At 58.2% G+C, this 26,132-nt stretch overlaps 1 protein-coding gene across 1 annotated transcript in view; it reads left to right on the top strand.

Moving 5' to 3' along the window:
• Casz1 (castor zinc finger 1) overlaps window positions 1-26,132 on the top strand; it is a 47,661-nt gene that overhangs the window by 17,971 nt on the left and 3,558 nt on the right. Inside the window, exons 3-10 of the mRNA XM_033767339.1 lie at window positions 6,098-6,178; window positions 14,244-14,732; window positions 17,880-18,714; window positions 19,715-19,783; window positions 21,087-21,177; window positions 21,880-22,044; window positions 23,036-23,208; window positions 23,386-24,230. Of these exons, the coding sequence (XP_033623230.1) occupies window positions 6,098-6,178; window positions 14,244-14,732; window positions 17,880-18,714; window positions 19,715-19,783; window positions 21,087-21,177; window positions 21,880-22,044; window positions 23,036-23,208; window positions 23,386-24,230 (2,748 nt within the window). The remainder of the gene's footprint in view (window positions 1-6,097; window positions 6,179-14,243; window positions 14,733-17,879; window positions 18,715-19,714; window positions 19,784-21,086; window positions 21,178-21,879; window positions 22,045-23,035; window positions 23,209-23,385; window positions 24,231-26,132) is intronic.

The following is a 26,132-nucleotide window of genomic DNA, read 5'->3' on the forward strand; positions in this document are numbered from 1 at the left end:
CCCCCCCCCCCCCCGCTTTCCTGCCAGACTTGACCTGGGTGCCTTAGTGCCACCCTTGTCACCCACTTCCCATAGCCCAGCCATTTCCTGTGAAAGGTTGGAAGGCTCAGCCTCCCTCCCTCCCTCACTCGGCAGCTGGGAGTATGTGTTGGGGGTGGGGTGGGATGGAAGGGGCCAGGAGGGTAGTCCCCGGGCCAGGACTTGGCCTGCTGCCCTGCAGATCCGGAGCCAGGTTTTCCTGTAATCCCTACATCCTGTTGCAGATCCTTAATCAGCTGGAGCCCAGGTTGGGCTGGACCCTGTGGTGACACTTGGGGCTGTGGCATGGAAAACCTGAAGTGGAGCTTCCGGAGTTGGTTTGGGGGCCGAGAGGATAAGGCAAGTGGAGGGGAGGAGAAGGGGAGGAGAAGGGAGCCAGTGCAGGCGCAGGATGTGTTTGGAGCCCAGGCCCACCACCCACCGGACCCAGGCTGGGGCGGAGGAGGAGCAGCTGTTGCAGGCTGGGAACCAGGGCTGTGGGGGCAGGGCCCATGTGGGGCCCCAGAGAACTGAGTCTGTGGGGGCTGCTGCCCTGCTGCGAGCACCAGCACCGTCAGGACAGCTGGCCCAAGAGCTGCTCTGACAGTGACTAGGACTCGGCAGAGGGAACCCTGGGTGATGTTTGTTCCAGGGTCTGTATTAAGTGGGCCCAAATCCAAGTCTGGGAATGTCCCTGCTCTGCTAGGAGCTCAGCTTCCTGAGGAGAACCAGGGCAGAGGGCCCAGGTGACCTGTCTGCCCTGGATTTGGTGGGCAGGGCACCGGGCCCTTAGCAGGGAAGGGAGACCCTGGGATTGGCATGCCTTTCTTTTGCCTGAGGCAGCTGGCCCTGGCCCAGAGCACCATACCCACACTGGCCCCTTGGCCCAGCCCAGCCCTGCCACCCCTCATGAATCTTGGCCAAGAGTTGGGGCACCGAGGGGAGTGGGTCCTGCCTGGACCCCAACTCTTCTCAGCCCAGCGTGCAGCGGTGGAGGAGAACGAGGAGAAGCGCATAGGCCAGAGTTGGCCAGCACATGGAAGCCCAGAGTGATCTGGCTGGCAGCGGGCGGGCAGACGGGCGTCTGTCCTGCCAGGGGCCGGGGCTGGCTCTGCAGACAGCCTCTTTTCTATATGGAAATGAAGAATTTAGGCTAATGGAGCTCAACCATCTCTAATTTTGCGATGGCAGGAGGATTTTGATTGAAAGTAATTAAGCAAGCTAGCTGTAAAATTAATTAAAGCAAAAGGGGGGGATTTTTTATTGGATTGGATAGCGATATAGCGTCTGTCAGGCGGGGGACGGATGGGGGTGACCTGAATCCTCTGCCCTCCCCCCTCCCACTCGGGACGTTTATGTCACTTTAATCTCCTTACAGCGGCTGCTGTGCATTTGTTTGAAATAATCAAGGAAATATGGTCAGAAATTGTCAGCTTTCAGATCTAATTTACCTGACGGCCCCTGTGCGAGCTGGTGCGGCCCGGGGAGTGAGCGTGCGTGAGTGGGTGGGGGAGCTAAGTGGGCTCCAAGCACAAGCATGGGGCTCTGCAGCCTGCGCCCCGGCCTCGGGCACCCTCCGATGGGGGACCTCCCTGGGCTTTGACCCTTTGTGGAACAGACCCCACCCCCATCCACCTGCTGCCTCTTCCTCCCCCTAAAACCAGCTTTAGAGTTTAGGGACATAGGATTAGGGAGGTGGTTGTAATTCCTTATTCCAGATGGCTGACAACTGCTAAACCCCTCCACCAGGGCCACGGTTTTAAAAATACTCCTAAATTAGTCCCCTCATGTCCTCCTTGTTGGCCTCAGCCAGGGGATTGAGGAGATGGGCTGTAGGGAGGGTGGGCGGCATGTCGCCCTCCCTCCCACCTCTTCTAGCTGTCCTGACCTCTCTGTCCTTTTTTGCCCGAAGCCCAGAATGGAGCTTACCCTGATTCTTCTTCATAGCACAGCTCACAAGGTCTGGGGTCCTGATCCCTGCCAGAGGACCCCCAACCCCCATGCCACACAGACCTACCCATTGCCAGTGGGTGAACCAGCCTCCACTTGCATGTCCCTGAGTAACGGAGAGCCTGACTGCTAGGCCCTGCGGTCCCAGGCCCTGATTCAGAGATTGAGGTGCTTTCCCAGGTGGGCCAGGGTGGGGCTCAACCCTCCCTAGAATGAGCCTCTGGGGTGTTTAGGGCCCACAGGCCCTGGAGCAGTCTGTTCTCAGGACTGTAGAAAGTCACACACACACTTTGGTTTTTTGTTTTGTTTTGGTTGTTTTTTTGGTACTGAGAATTTAACCCAGGGCCTTTGCCCTGAACTACATTCCCAGACCTTTTATATTTTTTATTTAGAGTCAGGGTCTTGCTAAGTCACTAATCTGTCTAGGCTAGATTCAAATCTGTGACTCAAACTCCTGCCTCTCAAATGCTGGGATTACACAAAGTTCCCCTTTAACCCAAAATGTACTGCATTTGGCTTTGCCAGGCATTCGAGGTCCCTGAGTGGGAAGTGGGTCTCTGGATCTCCCATGATCCTAATCAGCGAGTGATCCAGGCTTTCATCAAATCTCCCTGCTTCTTAGGCCACGTTCGTCTTCCCATTCTGAAACCCGGTGCAGACCCAGGACAGCCTCCGCCCTGGAAGTTGCTGCCACCTGAGTGCCTGCTGCTCCGGAAGCCCCTTGTTCAGCCAGAGTTCCTTGACTGCCCCTGGCACAGGGGGAGGTCGGGTGTCCTAGAAACAAGATGAGAGTGAACAGCTGCTCCTCGTTTGCCCACTATAGCAAGCATCCACTACAAGGCTTCTGTCCCCACCTGTCCTCTGTGGGGTTCCCCCAGCAACCTCTGCCTGGTCTTCCACCAGTTCTTCCCTAGCCTTGAGGGCACTTCCAGCCCCCGGCTGGCTCTGGCGCTGGGCTGTGACTCAGTCTGCCTCCTGAGCAGCAGCAGCACCCAACGGGAGTGAGTACCAGCTCCTCTTGTCACTCAGCCTCGCTGCTGAGCACGGCAGCTGGAAGTTGGGGAAGCATCTCCTGCACCTTCTTCAGTGCTCTCTGCCCTGACCTCCACTCTCCCAGCCATGAGTCACTCAGCCCAGTGGGTAGCGATGAAGCCCTGAAGAGCTCTACCCAGGAAAGGGGGAGAAAAGGACACAGTTCCTCAAGCACTGGACCATGAAGGCCTTTGGGACCCTGCCCTCCCCTGCTGCCTGAGGCCACAGGGGCCGTGGTGAGAGGGGATGAAATGGTTGGGTGTCACGGGCTTCACAAGAGACCCTCTCTGCCCTTTGTGCTGCCCAGAGCCCACATCCCAGGAGACCAGAGGTTAGAGAGCCTTGGGACCCAGCCCAGCCTATGCCACTGGGACAGGAAGGGACCAGCCTGGGGCGTACACCAGGGCCCAGTGGGCCGCCTGCCCTGGGAAAGGGGCTGGATCTGAGCTGGGAGCTAGTCCAGGGCTCGAGGTGGTGGTAGGTGGAGGTGGAGGGAGGCTTCTGCAGAAAGGATCTGAGGCAGGCCCGAGCAGACTGGCACACAGAGGCACAGAGGGGCTGCAGCCGCCACGCGAAAGAGACGTCGCAGGCTCCTGGTGTCTGAGGCCTCTCTTTGCCCTAGTGGGAAACTTGGGTTGGGGATGCTGTACTGAAAATACACTTTTTGGAGCTAATCCTATTGGGTAAGGAGAGAACTTGGTTCTGCACTGGCTCTTCTTGTGGAAGACAGACAGGCGTGGGCAGTGAGGCTGACCATGGGCACTGGGGGTATAAGTCAGAGGACAGCTGTGAGGAGCACAGCCCTGCCCCAGTGGCCCCTGGGGGTCTGGGAGAGGGAAGACTGAGAGGGCAGCTTGGGGCTACTCAGCCTATCAGTGCCTTGTTATTGTCTGTCACCTGGCCAGCACGAGGCGGTCTCCACTCCTGAGATAACACATGGTAGCTGCCCTGCTCTCCTCAGGGGGGTTTCCTTGCCTCACACAAATTAATGAGACAGCCAGCTGACCACCAAACACTCACATGCATATGCCCAAAGATTTCTGCCGTCTTTTCTTCCCCAGGCCCCCGTGCTATGAGGGAACCAGGGAGGATGCCGGTCTCTTCTCCCCAGGACCCTCCCTACCTGTCCTGTCTCTCCGCCCCCTTAGAGCTGGCTGTCTGAGCCTCTGGGGCAGAAGTCCTCTGTGGTGGGAGAGAAGACAAGGCCGGGATAACTGGTGCTCTGGTCTTGTCCAGCCTCCAGCCTCCACTCCCTGCAAACGTGGGGGTTGAGGACTTCCCCAGGGGGCTCCACATGGCCCGGCAGGCGGGTGATCTCTCCTGTTAGGGGAGGTAGCCTTGCATGAGTCATCTGGCTGATCTCCCTGTCCTAGAGCAGGAAGAGAAAGGCCTTTCCCTAGAGTTCTTCCTCGTTCTTAATAAGGGCTAGTAGAGTTCTCAGGGTGTCCTGGCCACAGGAACAGGGGTGGGTGAGAGGTTCCTGACCAACTGGGAGAGAAGTCCAGAGTGTCAGGAGTCCAGCCTCAGGAATCATTAACTGCTGCAGGGTCTTGTCATCCTCACAGTGCCAGGGACTTGACATTTCCTCCAGCCTGGTCCATGCTGGAGTTGGCTAGATGTGACCAAGGAACTGGGCTCCCGGAAGTGCCTGGGGACAGACTGGACTCTTGAAGCCTGCTCTAGTCTGCAGGGTTCTCTGCTGTCAGACCTCTCCTGCTCATGCTGTGCCTACCCTGCTACCCCAGACCACCAGTCTGGACTTGATTTCTTGCCCTTCAGGCCTCAAGTCTCCCTGGCCCAACGCTGGCCCGTCCTCTGTCCCCCCTGGCTTCACAGTCGCATTTTGCTGCCAGCGCAGGGCACTGAAAAACTGCTGGCACTGCCAAAAACCCTGTGTGCGCTATGACTCCCCAAACATCCCTTTATTTTTATTGTTCTGTTAATTACTGTTTAAACTTTAATAAGTCACTTCGTCAGGAGGGGGGACCTGCCGTGAGCTTTTCTGTGCAAACACAGGCCGGGAGTGACTCGGGTGTAATATAACCCTTTATGCGATGTGGGAATGTTTAGATTGTAACAGAAACTTGTTATTTTAATGACAGTTGGGGGTGTCTGAGCAGGGAGGAGAGGAAGGGTGGGCGCTCCCCTTCATCCCCACTGAGGGCTCGGAATGGCCTGGCCTGGCCTCATCAAGGTTGCTATCTTGCTGCTGACCACACCAGAGGGTCCAGCATGCCCAGGCCTTCCCTGGCTCCCCACCCAGAGGGAGACCCAGCAGTTCTAGGTGGGAAGATCCAGCCCCAGATGGCCAGGCAGGTGAGGGCCCAGAAGAAGGTTGGGCTCTGGGGACAGACAAGCAGCAGGCACTGGGCAGGCCTCTGATCCCTGGGCAGAGCTAGGGAGGACCTGGACTCTACACCTAGTTGTCCCCACAGTTACCAGGGAAGGGACTCTGCCCATGGTCACCACTGAGCAGTGGCAGGCACCCTGTGCTCTACAGCTCTGTGCTAGACATGTCACCACATTATCTCTCCAACACAGTGTGTCACAGCTGAGGACCCTGAGGCCCAGGGCAAAGGAGACTTGCACAGAGGGGGCTGTGACTGGTGTTGATTGATTTGGAAGTTGCCGAAGCTGAGGTGCCCAAGTGTGGTCTCAGAAGGCTGCTCACTGTCCCTCGGTGGCAGTGTGGGGAGGGGTACAAACCCCACAGTGGCATCCAGAACGGTGCTTGTGACCAGGGTGAGGGGGATGTTGGGCAGGATCACCCTCAGGTCCCTCCTGACTCCCATCAGGAGAAGCTAGAAGGCCAGGTTGGAGTCGCCTGAAGTCTGGGGATGAGGACCACCAGCTGTCTTCCTTACAGGGTCCTCTGGGAAGTCAGGGGCTCAGGCCCAATGATGATGGGTTACATCTCGATTCTCTTCCCAGAGGCACTTTTGCCCCAGACCTGCATCCACAGCAGGGAAATCTGTGGGGGACACGTTGCCCTCAGGGTCCGTGGGGCTCCTGCTGGGACCTCAGGTCACCCCACTGCCTATTTCCTTGCTTTGTCTTCTTTTGGTCCATCTATCTCTCTCTCTCTCTCTATCTACAGAGCCAAGCTTCTGCTCTATTCCAGGCACCAGAGTGGTAGAAATGAAGGAGCCCTGTTCCTGCTTTCAAGGGCCCGTGCCTGGTCAGTGTTAGCAAAGTGGCCTTGGGGAAGGGCAGGACTGGGGGCTGCCTCTGCCCAGGGCTGGCACCATCCAGTCTGGCCACGGAGGCAGACCCTTGCACTCTGGCTCTCCTGTCCCACTCTAGCTGCCTGCCACTGAGAGCACCCCTGGGAAGCCATCCTTGCCCTAACCCCCACCTCCTGCCGTCCAGGGCCAGAGGTTCAGGGCCCAGGTGCCCTCATGCTGGAGAGAGAGCCCCCAGATGGTGGTGTCGGTGGCGTGGGCCATGAATCGCTGAGGTTTTCCTTTTCCAAGCAGTGCGTTTTCCTAAATTGTCTTTGACTGTGTGCATGGGTAATGAAAGTTTATGCCCTTGTTAGAAGGACAGGCGGCCAGTTCCAGTTAGAACTGGGGCTGTCTCCCTGCCAGCCCCCTCTCCCCCCTCCCCAGCAGGAGAGAGAGAATATGAACACGATTGTGTGTGTGTTTGTGTGTGTGTGTGTGTGCGTGTGTGTGTGTGTACACACAAGCCCCCTCCCTGGTGGATAAGAAGGCTGTTAGGAGAAGGGAGAGGGGACAGAAAAAAGAAAAAAATTTCCATATTTGTGTAAGTTGCTTTAAAAGCATTTTATCATGTCATAAAAAAGGGAAAGTACTCTCAGAAATTGATCCTCTCCGCCAGCCCATTGGACAGAAGGACGTTGGGATGTTAATGGCCATCCTGCTCCAGGGTGGCTTATTAAAAAATTTATACATAAATGCTTAAAATTGCATAAATTATTTAAAAAAAACCAACAAAGTAAGCAATTTGAATTCCCTCCCCCCCACACTCGATTCCCCCTTTTCCAGCCCCCTCCTCGGGGCCCTCCTGGTCCCTAGACTCCTGTCCCACTCCTCAGGGTGCCCCCCTCTTTTCTCCACTTCCCACCACACCCCCACACTGTCTGCCCTGCCCTTCTCCAGGGGTTTCCCTGCCTCACCCACAAAGTAATGAAACAGCCACCCCACCACCAAACACTCACATGCACACGCACTAATAAAAACACCACTAATAATGCCCCAAATCGCAAAATTAAATATTAAGGCCAAAGGAGGCGGACGTGGAACAGAGCTACCGCCACCATAGCCGAAGTTGGAGCTGATGAGTGTGTCTCTCGCAGGCGTGGAATGTCACCCACACATCCTGGAGACTGGAGTGGGGAGTTTTATGATGGTTTTTCATTGATTTGTTTCCCCAGCGCAGCTGCCGACCTCTATTGAGGGACAAACATAATCAGCACTGACGCAAATTAGATGGTTATTCGTTTTGAAAATTGACAGAAAAACAATAAAAAAGATGAAATGCTCCCAAATCAATAGATATAATGAAATTCAAATAATCCGAGAGATGAGGTCTCCATGGCAACTGATAATGTGGAAAAGAAAACAATTTAATAAAGGACAGACACACTTTGAAAACAGATTGGGCCCGGGGAGGGGGGCGGGCTGGTGGGCGGAGGGCTGGAGCGCGGGCTGGCGAGTGAAGGATCACTGTCCGTCCCAAGGACACCCGCCATAATTAAGCGAGGCTTTCGGCCCCAGAAAGTGCAGATTCAGGTTTTAATACACAAAATTATTTCAGGAGCAGTGAATCGGAAAGTCGTTTGTAATGACCTTCCTGAGAGGCCCGGGCGCGGGGCATGTTGGAGGCTGGGCGGCCGGGCGGCTGAGTTATGGCATATTTGTGTTTTTATAGTGCGGAGGGGAGGGGGCAGTGGGGGGGGAAGGTTAAACAGTATTTACAGCTCAGTTGTTTTCAGAGAGGAAAGAGAAATAGAGTTCATGGGGAGATGCAGCGGGCGGGTGAGCAGAGAGGCCTCCCGGGCAGCACAGAGGGGAGGTGGGTCTGGGCAGGTCTCCCCCTAAGTCCTCCTCGGGACCAGGAGGAGCTGCCAGGAGCCACCTCCTCCACAGCGGCGCGGAGGCCCGTGGTGTCGCTCAGCCTGTAGGGCCTGCTAGGTCCGGGGCCGTTCCAGGGACGGGCGAAAGCTGAGTCCAGGCTGCGCGCACACAGCTGCAGGTACTTAGTAATGAGCTGGGCATTTCTGCAGCTGCCACGGTGAGATCCCGTGCTGTTCACCCTAACCTCATGTCCTCCGGTCTCTGCCTGGCAACTGGTCACTCATTCTGATGGCGCTGCCCTTCTGGAGCCTGATGCCGGGGACAGCAAGAGGACCTCAGATGAGCACGTAGGGATGACATGCCCCATTTCAGGGGCCTGTAGCCCACATCCACCTTGCCCTCTCTTCTTTGGCTCCACCTCCCTGCCTCGTGCCTGCCTTGGGCATGCAAAAGGGAAAAGCTTAGAACCTTTGGGTTTGCACAGGTGGGGGCCACAGAGAGGGCAGGGGTCTGCTTAGGCATTGTCCTGAAGCAGGGCAGCTGAGCACCCATAGCCTGTCTCCAGGGGCACCCTGAGGGCCCCTGCCCAGGCTGTGTCTCCCTTCCCTTCCGGATGCAGGAGCCGTATTTGTGTTCTGTTTTGGTGACCACACACAGCATTTCCATTTTCTGGGACACTATACATGTTCATGTGTGAATATAATGTGATTGTACAAATTTAGACACCTGAACGTGTGTGTGCAGTCACAGACACTCGCACTGTGTGTTTGCTGTGTGTGTGTGTGTGTGTGTGTGTGTGTGTGTTTTAAATCTCCCCTGGGTGGTAACTCTCTTTTTTCTCCCCTTCCTGTTTGGCTGTGACCTGGGGGAGATTGATAGCCAGCCTGCGCGGTGGATGCTAACAGTTCCCCTGATTTATAGAGTTACTTACGCTAAGTGAGGCCACTTAGACGCGTCTGGATAGTAAACCTTTTAACTGGACTAAAAAATCATAATAAATAAATAAACAAAGGGGGGCAAGCTAGGGCCCAGCAGCCAAGCCCCGCCCACTCCCAGCTTGGCTCTCTTTGAGGACCTGGGACCAGGCCAAGAACCCCAGGGGAGCAGCCACCACTCTTCTTTCCCTCCCACAGAATCTCCCCTCCTGCGGAATCTCTCCCGTCCATCGTCCATTTCCTTCTGTCCTGAGCCAGGGATGGGATTGGGCCCTCAAGGGGAGGACGCCCTTCCTCCAGGGGACAGTCCTGGCTGGGCAAGCTGAGGAGAGGACCGTTCAGATGGAGACAGGGAGGGTAGTGGGTATCCAGCCAGCCTTCCCTGCACGCAGACTTGCTGCTTGTGTGGCACTATGATGGTTCCTGTGATGACTTAAACATTCATTCACTTGTCTGAATGAACCATCCGCAAGGTAGGGACCAGAGTAATGTAGGACCTGGGGCCGCCTGTCTTGCTCATATCGTAGCCTCGGGATTCAGTCCAGGGCCTGGCCTGCAGAATGTGCTCAGGCTCATGGCAGGGACATAGGCACAAACTGAGGCTTGTGGTCCCCAAAGTTCGAGTTCTGAAGAGGCAGTGAGGTGGAAACTTCCACAGTGCGCTGGCGCTGAGACTCTAGGACAGCTGGATGGAAGGCAGTAGAAGTGTGGGGTATAAGACTGACCCTAGAGAGTCAGGCTCCACACTGACTTGGTGACCAGACACCATTACCAATGTGGCCACTGCTGCTGCCTCCTCCAGAGATGGGGACAGGACCCCTGGTATATAGGGATCCTGGGGGAACACTATGGTGGCTGTCAGTGCTCGGAAGGTGCCAGCTGCCGTATGGTTCTAGCCATCACTGGCTAGGGCAGCACCAAAGTGGCTGGCCAGTGCCCATGAACCCCCAGGCTGCCTGGCAGCAGGCAGTCAAGGCCGCACCTCCACCCCAAGGGACTGGCTGCTGGCCCCTGCCTGCCCACCTCCTGATATACAGCGGGCATTAGGCCGCCCAAAGGGGATACTACATCCTTAGGAAGAAATATGTCCTCATTTTTCTTAAACACCGTTTCCACTGAGTGAAATGTTTAGAAGGGACGCGCAGGGAGAACTTTATTTCCTACCAGGGAGTTCAGAGCCACCAAGCAGAGCCCATAAAGCACCCGGAGCCTGGTATCTGACAGGCAGCCCAGCCCCAAAACACATTACTCACGGGTAGGGAGGCGCTGCCAGGCCTGCCCAGCCCCCTGGGACTGCCCCCGCCCTGGCAGTACAAGCTACTCCCAGACCCAGGCCCTGGCAGTGGGCACCAAGCCTCCCCTCCCCTAGAATGTGGGAGAGGACCTGGTCCTGGCCCTGACCAGGTGAGGAAGGAGCCGTTCTTCAGCTGCCCTGCCTCTACCTTCTGAGTCAGGGAGATGAGGGAACAAGGGGTCCAGGTGCAGTGCTGGAGCCCCCCTTTCTCACCCAGAACTGGCAGGAGCACTGGCCTTCCCCAGTCTTTGGAGGGAGTGATGAGATTCATGCCATAACGGGCCCCTTCTCCTGAGGCCCTCCCTTCATTCGATTTCTGAAGCTGGCTGATTTGAATATTTATAAATATCAGTAAATTATTTATTGTAGCAATCTGCTGCACCATTTTACCCATCGCAGTTAACACTTTAGGGGGCTCTGTGTTATGGGAACAGGAAGCAGGGGTGAGGAGGAGGATGGGGAAGGGGAGGAATGGAGCCCCATTAGCGAGGACCTCCCAGAACTTTCCCTGGAGCCTAGTGGAGCAGACCTGAGCCCTGATCTTCTTGTGCTCCTGGCATGGCAGCCCCAGGCTCTGGGGTGTCTGCGGCTTCAGGATCAACTTCTTCCTATCAAATGGGGCAGTGATTGTACCTGCTCAGCGTGTCATTAGTTATCAGAAATCAGGGCCATTGTGCTGTAAAGGACAGTCACTTTGTACCTCTTTCCCGACCGCAGAGGGATCTGCTGAGCTCAGGGACGAGGGCTGTCTGTGAGCAGAGTTTGCTGAGTTTGCTGAGTTTGGAGCCCTGGTGGGGAAGCTTTGGAACCTGGGTGGCTGAGGAGACACCGTTTGCTGGGATGAGGGGGAAGGCTGTGAGGACAGCCTCAAGCCTCTCCTTTCCTCACTGTCTTCCTTACTGTCTAGTCAGGGGAAGGTTCCAGGTCTTAGGATCTTGAGCCTAAGATGTGGTACCACATCTGTCGGTTGTCCCTTCCCGGGGCTCACCTGCCTTTCCCCAGCTCCTTGCTTGCCAGGCCCTGAACTTAGCACAGCTGGGCTCCCTCACCTGCAACCGTTCTTCATGGAGAAGCCTGCCCAGCCCAGAGCCCACAAGGGAGAGCCTGGCCACGTGCGCACAGCTCTGACCCCAGGGGCCAGGCCATGCCCACACTGTGCCACCTCCCAGGGTTCACCCTGGCCAGGCCAGAGCCACTAGGGCCAGAGGCTGGAGGCTACCAGGAGCAGAGTGGGCTCCCTGCCAAGCCCTCTAGGGCTGCCCTCCCCTGCCCCGTCTGCCCATCCTGGGTGAGTAGGACAGGAGTCCCCTCTTCCCATCCCCGCCCCGGCCTACCTCCTGGGCAGCATTGTTCCCAGAGGAAGTGTCTAGTGTAAATAGAGCAGCGGGCAGGCCGGTGGCGGGAAGGAGATGAAAGGGGCAGTGACAGGGCCAGGGACTGATGGCTTCCTTCCATTGAGGCCTGGCCACGGCGTTTATGTTTTAGGGAAGAAAGTCAAAGGAATGTTTACATGGACAGGAGTCTGGGGTCAGACCACAGGGGCGGGGCAGTCTGCAGGTCCTAGGGCCTTGATGGAGGGCCCAGCAGCGAGGCCCAGGGATGGGGCTGGAGGGCAGCAGGCAGTCAGCCCTCAGCTCACACATGCCCCCTTCCCAATACCCCAGCGTTGCTCATTCTGCCACACACAGGCATAAGCCCTGCCCCTGCCCCTGCCCCTGCCCCTGCCCCTGCATCCCAGGCCCAGGCGCCTCCTCCGCCTCCGCCCTGGGGACCAGCAGTAGAATCAGAGGGAGGGCAACATCTGGAAGGCAGGTGGGCTGGGGCAGAGCAGCAGCTGGAGGGCAGGTGTAGGGGGAGTAGGCAGAAGCAAAGGAGCCTGGGGGTGGGGGTGGGGGTGGGCCCTGGGTCTACAGCTGCATCGCAGCTGGTGGGGTCCCTGAGTGGGACTGAACCAGCACACGGCTAGGGCCAGGCGAGAACAGGAGAAGGGAGGCTGGGCCCAGTGGGCTGAAGATGGGGAGGCTCCAGGATGGGTGGGGGCCCGGGGAGGTGGTGTCACCAGCAGCAAGTGCAGCCTTGGGAGCTTCTGCTTTCCTCTTCCTTGGGATAAATATTTATAGATTCATTTGCCGTCTGCCATACACACTTGGCTGCTTACCTCCTGGTAAAAATAGTGCAGGCTCTCCCACTCCTCCCCTTCCCTTCTCCATCCAGGGAAGGGGACAGAAGGGACCAGGTGAGACCTGCTCCCCCAGATGTCTGTTGGAGGAAAAGTGTCACAGAGCCTGCCAGCCACCTGGCAGTTCAGTGGGTGTACGGCGACAAGGGGCTTTCTGCTGCTGTGAGAAGCAGCCCCATGCCATTGTGTAGGGATCTGGGCGTGGGCAGCACAGACTGGGCACTGTAGACAAACATCTGTAGAGTGGGCACCCAGCTCGGGCAAGGATCCAAGGCCCTGAAGACAGGGCCACAGGACTGGTTAGAACCACGGGCAGGCTGCACAGACCCTTTTCTGGCAGTGGGCTGGGATGTCATCCAGTCTGCTCTGGGCCAAGCAAAGCCACACATACTATGGCAGCTGGTGAGGAGGCAAGGGTCTGGGTCCACTGGGCAATGTGAATGTCAAGGGACAGTTGTCTGTGTCCGGTGCCTGTGGATGAGGCCCCTGGGCAGACACCAGGTGGCCTCTCAGTGGGCTCCCAGGGGTGTGAGTTTTCTGGTGTTGCATCCATCACAGTGAAGCCTCTCTCACCGTGCAGCAGGGGAGCAGAGCACCCCACTTAACCTTCTGATCTGTGTGGGATGCACCCATTTCCCTGGCAGGAGCCACAGAGAAATACGTGTGGCCCTGTACACAAAGTAATTGTGGGCTGGGTTCAGTAATGAATAGTTGGACAGGCAGATGGATGGTCAGATAGGTGAGTGCGTGGGGTCACTGTGTGTGTGTGTGTGTGTGTGTGTGTGCATGTCCACCTTTGCTGGCCCCCAGGACCCCAGTGCCCTGATCGGGCAGAGTGAAGGCTAAGCAGCCATGAGAGGACGGGTAGCACTCAAGGAGCCTTGTTAGCATTTCTGGCTGCTCGTGTGGGCTGTCATGTCGGAAATCAGGCAGGCTTCTGGGCCTGCCACTGGGGATCTCAGCAGCTCCAGCCTGTCCTGGCTGGGGCTCTTCTGGGCTGAGCAGAGGAGGAGGACAGGGGCCCTGGGACGGTGTCGCAGGAACTCTGTGCTTGGATGGTCCCTTCCTGAGGCTTAGGGAAGGGAACAGCAGTAGGAAATGGCCAGGGGGCCTGCGGAGGCTACAGAAGGCCAGGCAGACCCTGAGGAAAATAGAGACCTGCGGGTCCCTGGGTGGCTGAAAGCCAAGGGAACAGCTCTGTTATCCAGCAGGCAGGGGTTAGAGTGAGCAGGTCCCAGGCACCTGGCCTGGCAGAGGAGCTGCCAGGGGATGAGATGCTGAGTTGGGGAAGGTGCCAGGCAAGTACTGCTGGGACAGCAAGGCTAGAGGTTGGCACAGGCTAGAAGCTGGCTGTGTGCTGATCCCCCCAGGGACCTGTGGTGAGGTAGAACACTCATGTGTGAAGCAGGGCTGCCGCAGTGCAGCTGCCACTTGTCAGCCTCGCCACCACCAGCCCCTTTGCCTGCCTGTGCCTTAGTTTCCCATGAGTCACAAACCACTTCTCCAAGAAGCTCTTTAGGGCCAGATGCCTAGGAAATGTTTCTAGGAACCAGCTGATTGAAGTCTTCATTCGTTCATTTTGAGCCACCTACACCTCCTGTGTGCCAGGCTGTGAGGCTGGCCCTGGGCCTCCCAGGCTAACGGGGGAGAGAAGCACATGCCAAGCAGAGCCAGGGCAGGATGGCGGGACCGTGGTCAATCCGGGAGGCCTGTGGCTCAGGGGATGCGATTCTGTTCAGGGGGTGGGTGTGCGTGGCATGCAGTCCTCTTACCACGTTCCCCCTCCATCCCTGCAGCTGAAGGCACCCGGTGCACCGACCCGCCTGCAGGCAAGCCCGCGATGGCGGCCAAGCGCAAAGGTGGCCTGAAGCTCAACGCCATCTGCGCCAAGCTGAGCCGCCAGGTGGTGGTGGAGAAGGGAGCAGAGGCTGGCTCCCAAGCTGAGGGCAGCCCACTGCGGCCCCGAGACAAGGAGCGCAGTGGCCCTGAGTCTGGGGTGGCCCAGGCTCCCCGAAGTGAAGAAGACAAGAGGCGAGCAGTGATAGAGAAGTGGGTAAACGGGGAGTACAGTGAGGAGCCAGCACCCATGCCCATGCTGGGGCGAATCCCCCGAGAGGGCCTGGAGCTGCCGCCCGAGGGAGTCTACATGGTCCAGCCCCAGGCCTGCAGCGATGAGGAGGACCACACTGAAGAGCCCCCCAAAGATGGTAACGGCCTGGAGGAAAAGGACTCGGAAGGGGCAGCCTCAAAGGACAACAGTGGCCCCGGCGCCAAGCAGGCTTCAGGTGGGTGTGCGGCCCTGGAGTGGAGTGTGAAGTCTGGGAGGCTGGGTGGGGGCAGCATGTCCAGGGAATGCCCCCGTGTCCTCTGTCCTGGCCCAAGACAGGGAGGAGTCCCAGGTAGCAGGGCACAGAGGGACAAAGAAGCAGGCCGAAGGCGCTGCCCCCACAGAGAGGATGTTTGAGAAAGAGTGGTGTGCAGATGGGCAGACAGGCCAGAGAGCTGGCAAGCGGGTGGGCATCCGCACACCCACAGAGTGGCGAGCCTGTCATGGGGCCATAGTACGGCCGTAAGTGCAGGAACAGCGGGAGGGGGGCAGCGAGGTGAACCCCATGAGCTCTCTGTCTCCATCTTCTCTCTCTAGGGGGCTTCCATGAAGAGGCTTTGTTCTCACCTCCTCCCTCTGCCTTCCTCCCTGGGCCTCTGTCTCCGGGCCCTCCTAAGCAGGACCTTTCTGCCTGGCCCAGCCAGAAGACCCCTTTCCACCCAACTGCTGGACACAGTCCTCCCTGGTTCTCCCCTTCCCAGAAGATGGCTGAGGCCCAGCTCCTCTAGTGTCTCCTTGTCCATAAGACTCAGAGCAGCCTGGAGCTTTCTGCTTCAAGAAGGCAGGCGGGCAGAGATCCCCACTAGGACTGGAGCCAGGGGTCTGGGACCTTCGCTCTGGGACCCTACCTCCTTCCCAGGCTTGTGCCTCGAGCCCTGAGCCTCCCTGCCTGCTTCCCTGTCCCCCTTCCCCCTGCAGCAAGGGGCGCATCTACTCCCTGTGCGGGGAGCCCTGCGCAGCCACATAATTATGCATATAAGATATAAACAGAGCTGTTTAATTATCCTTCGCCACATCAGTGACAGAGTAATTAACAAACATTGCAAGATCAATGAGGAAAAGTGTGACCTTCAGTTTCCTCTGATAGGAAAAGCCCTTGCTGTTGCCAGACACAAGGTGATTGTGCTGGGCCTGAGAAGAGGGGGACAGTGACAAGGACTGCTATCTCTTCAGCAACCCCCTCCACACCCACTTTGCCCATGGTGAGGCGACGGCATGGGCCTCACCTCCTGCCTCCTTCCCTCCTGGGAGCAGGGATTGGGAGGCCTGACTCGAGGCATGGACTCTTCTTGGCCTTGTGGCCCTAGGCCTCGCTGATCAGCCCTGAGCACTTAGCGCCAGCCAGCTAGCCCTGCTGCCAGGCCACCTTCCCTGGGCCCTGGGGCTCAGGAACGCAGGGCTCGGTGCTGTCTCAGGGACCCCCGCCTGGCCCCCTCCCTGCTCAAAGCTGCCTGCCCTTCAGAGCTTTCTGTTTCTCTGCCATATATAGTGAGGGCTCAGCTGCCTCCAGCTATTTTTAGCCCCTTTCCCTGGTCCCTGAGCCACTGCCTCCAGCAGCCAGAGCCCACTCCTCCTGCTAGGTCCCCAACCTGTGTGGCTGGAGCTCCGGACAGTGGCTGACCACCCACCCTGCCAGGGCAGCAGCATTCTGTGTTCTCCTTGAGTCACTCTGCCAAGCCTGTCCTCCTGTCACCCAGTGGGGTCCTGGTGCCCCCCAGGAATTCTCCCCCCAAGGAGCTCAGAGCCCCTTCTACGTCCTGCTGGGTTTCTCACCCACTCCATCAGACCTGCTCTGGGAACCCAGATCCCGAAAGTTTGGGCGGCACTGGGAGGGGCCCCTCATGCCACACCTTCCCTTGGCTGTGCTGTTAGGACCCCCAGCGTGGGACTACTGGGGCAGACCTCTGCAAAGAGGAGAAAGCGTGGTATCCCCTGGGTGTCACTGCCTGTGTGCGCCCAGGCCCGATTCGGGGCGGAGTCACGGGCTGTGTACATGGTTCAGGGGAGGAACAAGTGCTGTGCACATGAGTGTGGGGGCACCCACCTGCTGTGGCGAGGGGCCTAGAGAAGAGGTGCTGGGTGGAGCTGGCTTCCTCCTGCATCCTGAGAGTGGTCTTGGAGAGCTGAGTGTGGCACTTGGGGGATTGTACGTGTGTGTATCTGTAGAGTTGGGGGAAAGTCGCTAGGGATGCTGCAAGCTTGTGAGTCTCTTGAGTGTGGGTGTGTGAAAGCATGTGAGTATGCATGTATGGGTTAGATCAGAAAATATGGTGAATGTTTACATTTTAAAATTTTTTACAGTGAATGGCACATTGCTGTTAGTTCCCCTCAACATGCGCCCATCATTCCCCTCATTCTTGGCAGTATGTCTTTTACTGTATTAAGTTTTTAAAATTTAAACACCCACTGTATTTTTATTGCATGTACATGTGAGTAGTGTGTGAGAGCAGTGTGTGCATGAGGGCAGGCGTGTATATTTTAGGTGAGCATGTACAGCGATGGTGTGCACGTGTCTGGGTGTGTATGAGAGGGTATGGTCGCTGGGGGAGGCCACTCCAGGGCTCTGTGTGCTGAGGGTGAGGACGGTGGGGATGATGGATGACCCAGGGCCAGCCTCTCTTGCCGGCCTTGCCCTGTGCTAAGCACAAGTCAGTAGGGTGAGCAGGGAGTTTGAAGCTGTCCACAACAGGAGTCTTGGCTGGAGGAGCCCTGAGTGAGTCTGGCCGGGCACCTTTACCCCATCCCTGCCCTGCCTAGCTCTTGTGGAGACCAGGAAGCCAGGTCCTGGGGCATCTGGAGCAGGTCCCAGAGAGCCGTTTGTGGGGGCCTGAGAAGGTTCCCTAGCCAGACCAACCTCCATCCCATCCAGAGTGTCTCCCCCAGCCCCTGGCTGTCTCTCAACTGTCCAACCACCACCCATGTCCCTACCTGTCCCTGGCCCCTATGACTGCTGCCCCTACCCCAGGAGGCAGGTTGGGATCTGGCCTTACTTCCAGTAAGATGACTTCCCTTTCATATTAGACCAAAGCGAGAGAGCGGAGACATTTATGAAACTTTGTTTAATGTACTGAAAAGCCATCGGCCAGAACATTTAGGAAATTGATTTTCCTGGCATTGATGAACTCGTTTTATTTTACCCCAGTATTAATTACTTTTTTTTAAAACAAATTAATTTAAGAGTCGTAAAACCTAACAAGTGAGCCACATGTCCATAGATCATGTCCTGCTCTGCCCCTCCCCACACGGCCCCTCCCTCCAGGGATGGGGGCTTATGGCGAGGCCTCCTGTCCCTTCCCGACTTGATGCGCCTCTCTCCTCCCCTTAGGAGAGACCTCCTCACTGCGGGACTATGCAGCTTCCACTATGACCGAGTTCCTCGGCATGTTCGGCTACGATGACCAGAACATGAGGGATGAGCTGGCCAGGAAGATCAGCTTTGAGAAGTTGCACGCAGGCTCCACACCTGAGGCGGCCACCTCCTCCATGCTGCCTACCTCAGAGGATGCCCTCAGCAAGCGGGCGCGGTTCTCCAAGTACGAGGAGTACATCCGCAAGCTCAAGGCAGGAGAGCAGCTCTCCTGGCCAACCCCTGGCACCAAGGCAGAGGAGCGGGCAGGCAAGGAGGTGGTGGGTCCCCTGCCCAGCCTGCGGCTGTCCAGCAACACTACCCACCTGGAGACCAAGGCCACCATCTTGCCCCTGCCATCACACAGTAGTGTCCAGATGCAGAACCTGGTGGCTCGTGCCTCCAAGTATGACTTCTTCATCCAAAAACTGAAGACGGGTGAGAACCTGCGGCCCCAAAATGGAAGTACCTACAAGAAGCCATCCAAGTACGACCTGGAGAATGTCAAGTACCTGCACCTCTTCAAACCAGGGGAGGGCAGCCCTGACATGGGCGGGGCCATCGCCTTCAAGACTGGCAAGGTGGGGCGCCCCTCCAAGTACGACGTCCGGGGCATCCAGAAGCCCGGCCCCACCAAGGTTCCGCCCACCCCCAGCCTGGCTCCTGCACCCCTCGCCAGTGTGCCCAGCACTCCCAGTGCCCCCGGGCCAGGGCCTGAGCCACCTGCCTCCCTGTCCTTCAACACTCCTGAGTACCTGAAGTCCACCTTCTCCAAAACAGACTCCATCACCACAGGCACCGTCTCCACTGTCAAGTAAGGCACTCCCCACCCTGTTGCCACCCAAGCCCTGGGCAGGACTGGATGCTCCTGGGAGCCCTGCTCTGCTCCTTTCCTGTGATGTTCATGGGAGTGGGCACATCCCCTCATGCAGCCGGATACTCACGCCAGACTCAAGTACCGGTTTATACACGCACCTGCACATACGCACACGCACACGTGAGCATGCACATTTACTCGGTAACCACTCCTTCCTGTGTGCTTATACTTGCACACGACTCGTCTCCCCATGCACCCTCAACCCTGTCACACACCCAGGCATCAGTATGGACACTTATTTGCCAATATGCATGCCAAGGACCACTGTTGCCCCCCTTGCCATGCTGCCACAGGACTGGTTGCAGGCTGTGGTTGGTTAAGACAGCCCTGCCCTGGGTGGGGTGCCCAGGTCCATGTTGGAGCCTTGGCTTCCAGGCTCACAGCCTGGGCCATGGAGGAGGCAGGAAAAAGCAGGTAGGAGGCTGAGCAGGGTGCATATGCCCTTTCAGCTTAACCAGGAATGGGGCGCTGGCCCAGGTCATGGGCAGCTGGGTGAGACCTTTCCTCACAGCCCTTCCTGCCCTGCGGCAGTGTGGGAGCCTGGAGCCCCAAGGCAGATCCAGGGTGCACCCTCCTGCTGGGAATAGAATGGGGATGAGACACTTCCTTCACTGAGGGCCACCCACTTTCTCCTGTGTTCCTGTCCTGGGTGCTGGTACTCCTCCCTGAGTGCCGGGGTTCTGAGCTCTGGCTTTGGAGGCTTTTGCCCTGGTGGACTCTAGGCCCAGCCCTCCAGCCTTCATCAGAATTGGGCTAACTGAGCCTGTGCCAGGCTTGTGCCTGGAGACTTTGGCAGTCCCACCCCAGGTGCTTCAGAAACCTGCACAGCCAAGGGGAGCAGGGCCAGGGCCCAGGGCATGGAGCTGTCCACCAGAAGCTGCTGGGGCAGAGGCCATCCCCCGCCTGCTAATCGGCTGTGCCCTGTGTGTCTCGCCAGGAACGGATTGCCCACAGATAAGCCAGCTGTCACCGAAGATGTAAACATTTACCAGAAATATATTGCCAGGTAGGCCCCCGGGGAGGAGACTGTGTGCAGAAAAGGTTGGGGAGCCCGGAATGCCCACGGGTGGAGGGACCATACATGCTCCTCTCTCCACTAGGGCCAAGGGTCTGCCTTCCCCCATCCCACTCACTCATACCCCACAAGCCCATCTCAGACTCACCCTTTGGTGTGAGCCAGGCCACACAGTCTTTCAGCAGTTTGTACTGCAGGCCCGGGGTGTGGGAGGAGCCTGACTGCCTGGGCCTTGCCCTCATGTGCAGCTCAGGCAGGTGTCAGGGCTGACCAGGGTGTGGGCAGTCATGCTCTCTGACATGGCCCCCTGGCCTCTCCCCAGCAAGGCCCTACCATACCTGACACCAGATCTCTGGTGTCGGCCAGCGAAGACCCTCTCCAGCGACCCCCAGATCAGGCCCTGAGGCATGGTAGAGGCCATGCCCAGTAGCATCTGCCTTTCTTTAGTCCTTCTCTGTCTCTACCTCCCTTGTCCCTCAGTCTCTTCTGCTTTGCTCTTCTCTCTTCTCTTTATTATTATCACTATCATTATTATTAGTGCCTCAGCAGATGGCCCTTTTGGCAGCTTCAGCTTAAATATTTATTTGCAAGTGGTTTTCCCCCTTACAGTGAGGCTTCTCTTCCGTCTCCTGCAATCGCATCATCCACGGAGGGAGCCAGAGCACCTTCTCCACACATGCGTGCTTTCCTCTCCCCAGGGCTGGCCCGCTGAGGTTGGCTGGGAGAACCACCCAGGCAGTGTAGGGCCTGAGAGGGACCCACATTTTGGGAGGCTGCAGTGGTCAGGAGGTGTGGGGCTCCTGGCTGCACACTTGGCTGGAGAGTGAGCTCCCTGCCATGGGAAGCCAAACAGATGCTGTGCTTTAAAAATTCATAACTCTGGGCTGTTTCAAGTGTCAGGAAAAGCCCAGAACAGAGAGAGCCCTTTAACACTTCTCAGTTACAGAGCTCTGGGCTGGCCCAGCCTGGGTCCCCTCCCTGGGAGGTCTGGGTCGATCTGGCCACGACCTGCAGGAAGGCTGTTGGACTGCCACAGGGCTGCGGGTCTCCTCCCCAGCTTCTTCCTCCCTATCAGGCACCAGGCCTGTGCCTCACCTGGCCCTTGCTCCCAGGCAAATACCGGAGTCCTGAAAGGCTGTCACTGGCCCTGGCATCCCCAGGCCTCTGCCATGTCCCCTCTCATCCCCACACAGACCCCCCTGAACCCCAGCAGCCCATCCCTGGGCCTGGGGCCTGGGAAGAGCCGTCCCGGGCTGTCACTCAGTGAGGGGCCTGACCACCTGTGTCTCTTCAGGTTCTCAGGCAGCCAGCACTGCGGTCACATCCACTGCGCCTACCAGTACCGCGAGCATTACCACTGCCTGGACCCAGAGTGCAACTACCAGGTAAGGGCCTCCTCCTGCTCTACGCAGGCCACAGGGCTTAGCCTGAGCAGGCAGAGTGCAGCTTCCAGCACCCCCGCACCAACCCCGCCTGTCCTCATTCCCAGTTCCTGCTGAGAAAACTGCTGGTCAGCTCTGCAGTGCTCGATGCCCTGGGGATAACCATTCTGGGTCCCTTGCCCTGGAGCCTAGCATAGACTAAGGCCTGTCCCAGACAGTCTGTGCACGTCAGCTGACCAGCTCTCTCCAGTGCCTTGTAAGGTTATTTTCCCATTTTCAAGATGAAAACAAGGTTCAGATAGAAAGTGTTCATAGCTGCTGTTGGCAAGTGCAGAGCTAGTGAAGAGGTGCTCTGGGATGTCTGCACATGCTGCTCCTCCACCTCACAGGGAGCCCCGTCTGGTGTCACCCACAGGTGCCCATCAGAGCCCCAGCCATCGGGGCTTGCCCAGTGCTTCAGAGCTACGGCCGTGGCTGTTGGGAGCCTGGGAGAGGTCAAGGAAGGGTCTGTGGCTCCCAGCTTTGGAACTCTTCCCACCAAGGGACAGCATACCCAGAACTAGCTGGGCAGTCTGGGCTGCCTCAGCCCTGAAGGGTTATAGATAGGGTGACCCACAGGCCCTGGGGCCAGCCCCTGGCCCAGGCACTTTTGGCACACGGGCTGGGGGCCCAGGTCCCTACCGACTAGGCACTCTCTCCCGGCAGAGGTTCACGAGTAAGCAGGATGTGATCCGACACTACAACATGCATAAGAAGCGCGACAACTCCCTGCAGCACGGCTTCATGCGCTTCAGCCCACTAGACGATTGCAGCGTCTACTACCACGGCTGCCACCTCAACGGGAAGAGCACCCACTACCACTGCATGCAGGTGCCACCGCCCCGCCCCTGCCGCCGTGCCTATGGGCCCTGGCAGCCCCAGAACCTCTCAGCCCACTCCAGCGTGTGCTCTCCCCGCAGCCCGTCAGTCCGGGGCAAGGCCCCGGTAGAACAGAAGTTTCACTCTCTCCTGGCCCGGGGCAGAGGCGGCTAGAGAGCCGAGACCCCCGGGGACTCAGGCATGGGTAGTGTCTGGTGGCCAGGGTGGGGCCTTCCTCGTGGCCATACTTGGTGTGGGGGAAATTCAGTGAGCTGTTTATACAGACCAACATTTTTCAGGCTTTAACACCAAGAGCAGCATTGCAAATGATTCCTGAGGAGGTTTTTGTTTAATTCTTTGTTTTAATGCCATGCAGAGTCTGGGCTTTTTCAAGGTGTCAGACCCAGGAGGAGCGACTTTGGGTTGCAAATAGCAGCCTACGCGCCTCCCTCATATTTGTCAGGGGTTGTTATGGCCTCTGTGGAACAACCTGGGCACGAGGAGAGGGGGGCCACCCTCCAGGCCTGAGATGGTGCAGACACTGGCACAGCCCAGTCATCAAGGGTGCTAGAAGCCACTGCTTTTTACTCAATATGGCAACATTGCCTGCCCGGCCCGGCAGCGGTGGGTGGGAGGTGCCCAAGAACCTTCCACTGAGAAAGTCGCTGAGCTAAAGGTGACCAGGGTTCAGCTCTGCCCACCCCGTGTGGGCTTTCGAGGTGAGGCCTCAGACTGGGATGCAAAGCTCAACCCCTGCCAAGTGAGGCTCCCTTGCCTGGGCCCAAAAGTGCATGGGATCCAGTACAGCCCACCTTGGGCAGGTGCCAGTCCCACCCTGGTGGCCCGGGGGCTGTGAGAGGTGTTCTCTCGGGACAGGAGGTGATGGAGGGTTCAGGTGGCAGAGCCCTGAGCAGAGACCCTGTGGCTCTGGCCACTCCCAGAGCTCCGGCTTCCCCCAGCGGGACCGGGACTCAGCTCCCTGACCACCATCTGGCCTGCGCAGGTGGGCTGTAACAAGGTGTACACAAGCACGTCCGACGTGATGACCCACGAGAACTTCCACAAGAAGAATACGCAGCTCATCAACGACGGCTTCCAGCGCTTCCGAGCCACTGAGGACTGCGGCACAGCTGACTGCCAGTTTTATGGACTGAAGACCACACACTTCCACTGCAGGTGAGCGGGTGGCACAGGGCTCCCACCGGAGGGCAGAGGTGGGGAACCGAGCCTGCAGGGTTCCAGGCCCTGCTCGGGGACCCCAGCTTAGTGTCCAGCCACACTCTTGCGCCCAACGGACTGTACCTCCCAGGACGTGGGGAGCTGTCCTGTGACCGCTTCCAATGTCCCACGCAGGCGCCCTGGCTGCACATTCACCTTCAAGAACAAGTGTGACATCGAGAAGCACAAGAGCTACCACATCAAGGATGACGCCTACGCCAAGGATGGCTTCAAGAAGTTCTATAAGTATGAGGAGTGCAAGTATGAGGGCTGCGTGTACAGCAAGGCCACCAACCACTTCCACTGCATCCGCGCCGGCTGTGGCTTCACCTTCACCTCCACCAGCCAGATGACCTCGCACAAGCGCAAGCACGAGCGCCGCCACATCCGTTCCTCGGGTGCGCTGGGGCTGCCGCCCTCACTGCTGGGCGCCAAGGACACAGAGCATGAGGAGTCGAGCAACGACGACCTGGTCGACTTCTCTGCCCTGAGCAGCAAGAACTCCAGCCTGAGCGCCTCTCCTACCAGCCAGCAGTCCTCTGCGTCCCTGGCCGCTGCCACCACCACCACCGCTGAGGCTGTGCCCGGTGCCACCAAGCCTCCCAGCAGCAAGGTCTCGGGGCTTCTGCCCCAGGGCCTGCCTGGCTCCATCCCACTGGCGCTGGCCCTCTCCAACTCTGGCCTGCCCACCACTGCGCCCTATTTCCCCCTCCTTCCCAGCCGGGGGAGCGCTTCCCTGCCTGTGGGCGCCCCCGGCCTGCTGGGTGCCATGTCATCTGGGGCAGTGGCTTCGGCTGCCCCTGATACGCCTGCTCTGGTGGCCTCAGGAACTGGAGACTCGGCTCCAGCAGCTGCCACCTCTGTCCCGGTGCCCCCTGCCTCCATTATGGAGAGGATCTCTGCGAGCAAAGGCCTCATCTCTCCCATGATGGCCAGACTGGCTGCGGCCGCCCTCAAGCCCTCTGCCACCTTTGACCCAGGTGAGCAGGCTGGGTGCTGCCCAGGAATCAAGCACCCTGTAGACCCCAGTAGCTGCCTGGGCTCCGGCTGCAGAGCAGGGGAATATGGGAAGGGTTACCTGTCAGATCCCTGCACCCCATCCTCCCACCAACCAGCACCTCGTCTTTGCCTGGTCTCTGCCTCCATCCTGTTTATTTCCTCTTTGGAGTGCCTCACTCGGGCCCAACCCCAGGGCGCTCTTGCCTCTGTTTCTCCTGAAGCAGGGCAAGAGTCCCTGCCTCCAGGGGTGCGGATGTGTCCTGGTAGCCCCTGTCTCCTCCACATTATGGATGGGTCCCTAAGAAGAGCTGTCCCCTCCCTGCCCCCGGCCTCCTCACCTGACTTCCAGAGGGACACATCTAGCCCAGTGGCAGCTGGCTGCCCGTCACGCCTGCTCAGCGCCTCCAGGCTCTTCCCCGGTAGAACTTCCTGTGGCCTAAGAACCTTCCACTCTGCCCTATCAGCCCCGTGCAGCTGTTTACACTGGCTAGTGTGATGAAGGTGGACGGTGACTGACTCCCTGAACTCCCAGGAGCCACACTGGGCTTGGTGCTGTGCTTGCAGTTACCCCTTCCGGTCAGCCCTTCTCACACTGGCTCACTGTGGGGTAGCTGTCCTAGCGTGTTCCCTCCCTGCCTCTTTCCTCTCTCTTTAGTTTTCTCCCACTTTTCCCCTTGCTTTTTCTTTTATTTTGCTCTTCTGTTTCCCTTTAGCCTCTCTCCCTTGGTTTCCTCACCTGGCTAATAAGTATTAGCTGGTCTTTGTGAAAAGTTCAGTCTGGGATGTGGCTCATTTCATTCATTCATTCAACAACCACTGGTGATTGCCAAGGGCCGCTTGCTAGGTGCTTCCTGAGGGCAGATACTGAGCTGGTGCTGGGACCCATAGGCCAGAGGACAGAAGCCCCGCCCTGTGGAGCTGCTGGAGCAGTCAGGATACCCTGTCCCCAGGCACACAACTACAAGCAGTGAAGTCAACACCGAGGCCCCAGTGCTCTGGCTGCTGGCTGAATGCTCGCTCCCCTTTGAGACTGTCGCGGAAGCAGCCAGGACAGAGGGTCCCCGCATCTGCAGGGTGCCTACGCTGGGCCTGCTTCCTTAGGAACAAGGGACAAATGACTTCTCTGCTGGACTATGGACTCCAGAGGGCCACACATATCCCAGGTGGCAATTTGGAAGGACCAGCGCCCACTCCAGGAGTGGGGAGGGTCCTGCCCTGGCTATGCCCCACACGGGCCTGCAGGCTGGGCGAGACCTACTGTAGAGCCACCTCGGGCTCTGCGGCCAGACTGTCAAGTACGTCTTTCCTTAGACAGATCTCCTTCCCCAAAAAGAAAGGTCAAAGCAAGGGGGGGGGTGCCGTTTCCTTTATTTTTAATAAAATGCCACTTGCTGTCTGTGAAGCAGCTCTCTGTCAGCTGTAGCGCCTTGGGGCAAATTAATATTTCAGTCACTTGGGGATTGTGGAGCAAGGCTCAGTGGACACGCTCCTGTCAGCAACTTCTTTTGCCCCTGCTCTGCTCAGCCTCTTGCAGCCTCTTCCTGCCCAGCTCCCCCTCCATCCCAGCCTGGCCGCGGGGGCGGGCCTGGAGTCCCTGCCCTGGACAGCTTGATGGGCGAGGTCACACAGTTTGAACTGCCGGGGATTGGCCGACAGCCTCCATAGCCCTGACACAGCAGATGCCCTCCCCAGGCATGCTCAGTGTAGGCAGGGCTGTCGCCCCGGCAACAGCGGGCCGGGACCAAGGAGGGGCTGCTCCCAGTCCAGATCTGCCACTTTCCCTCAGCATTAACAGAGTCTTTAATAAAAGCTTAAGCGGCAGCCCCACAAATCGACTGTGACAGTTGGTGGAGAAAATGAAGGGGCCCCCGCCCGCCCCCCCC

The sequence above is a fragment of the Fukomys damarensis genome, unplaced genomic scaffold (assembly GCF_012274545.1).
Source record: "Fukomys damarensis isolate Sample0158 unplaced genomic scaffold, DMR_v1.0_HiC HiC_scaffold_23, whole genome shotgun sequence".
Classification (NCBI taxonomy): Eukaryota; Metazoa; Chordata; class Mammalia; order Rodentia; family Bathyergidae; genus Fukomys; species Fukomys damarensis.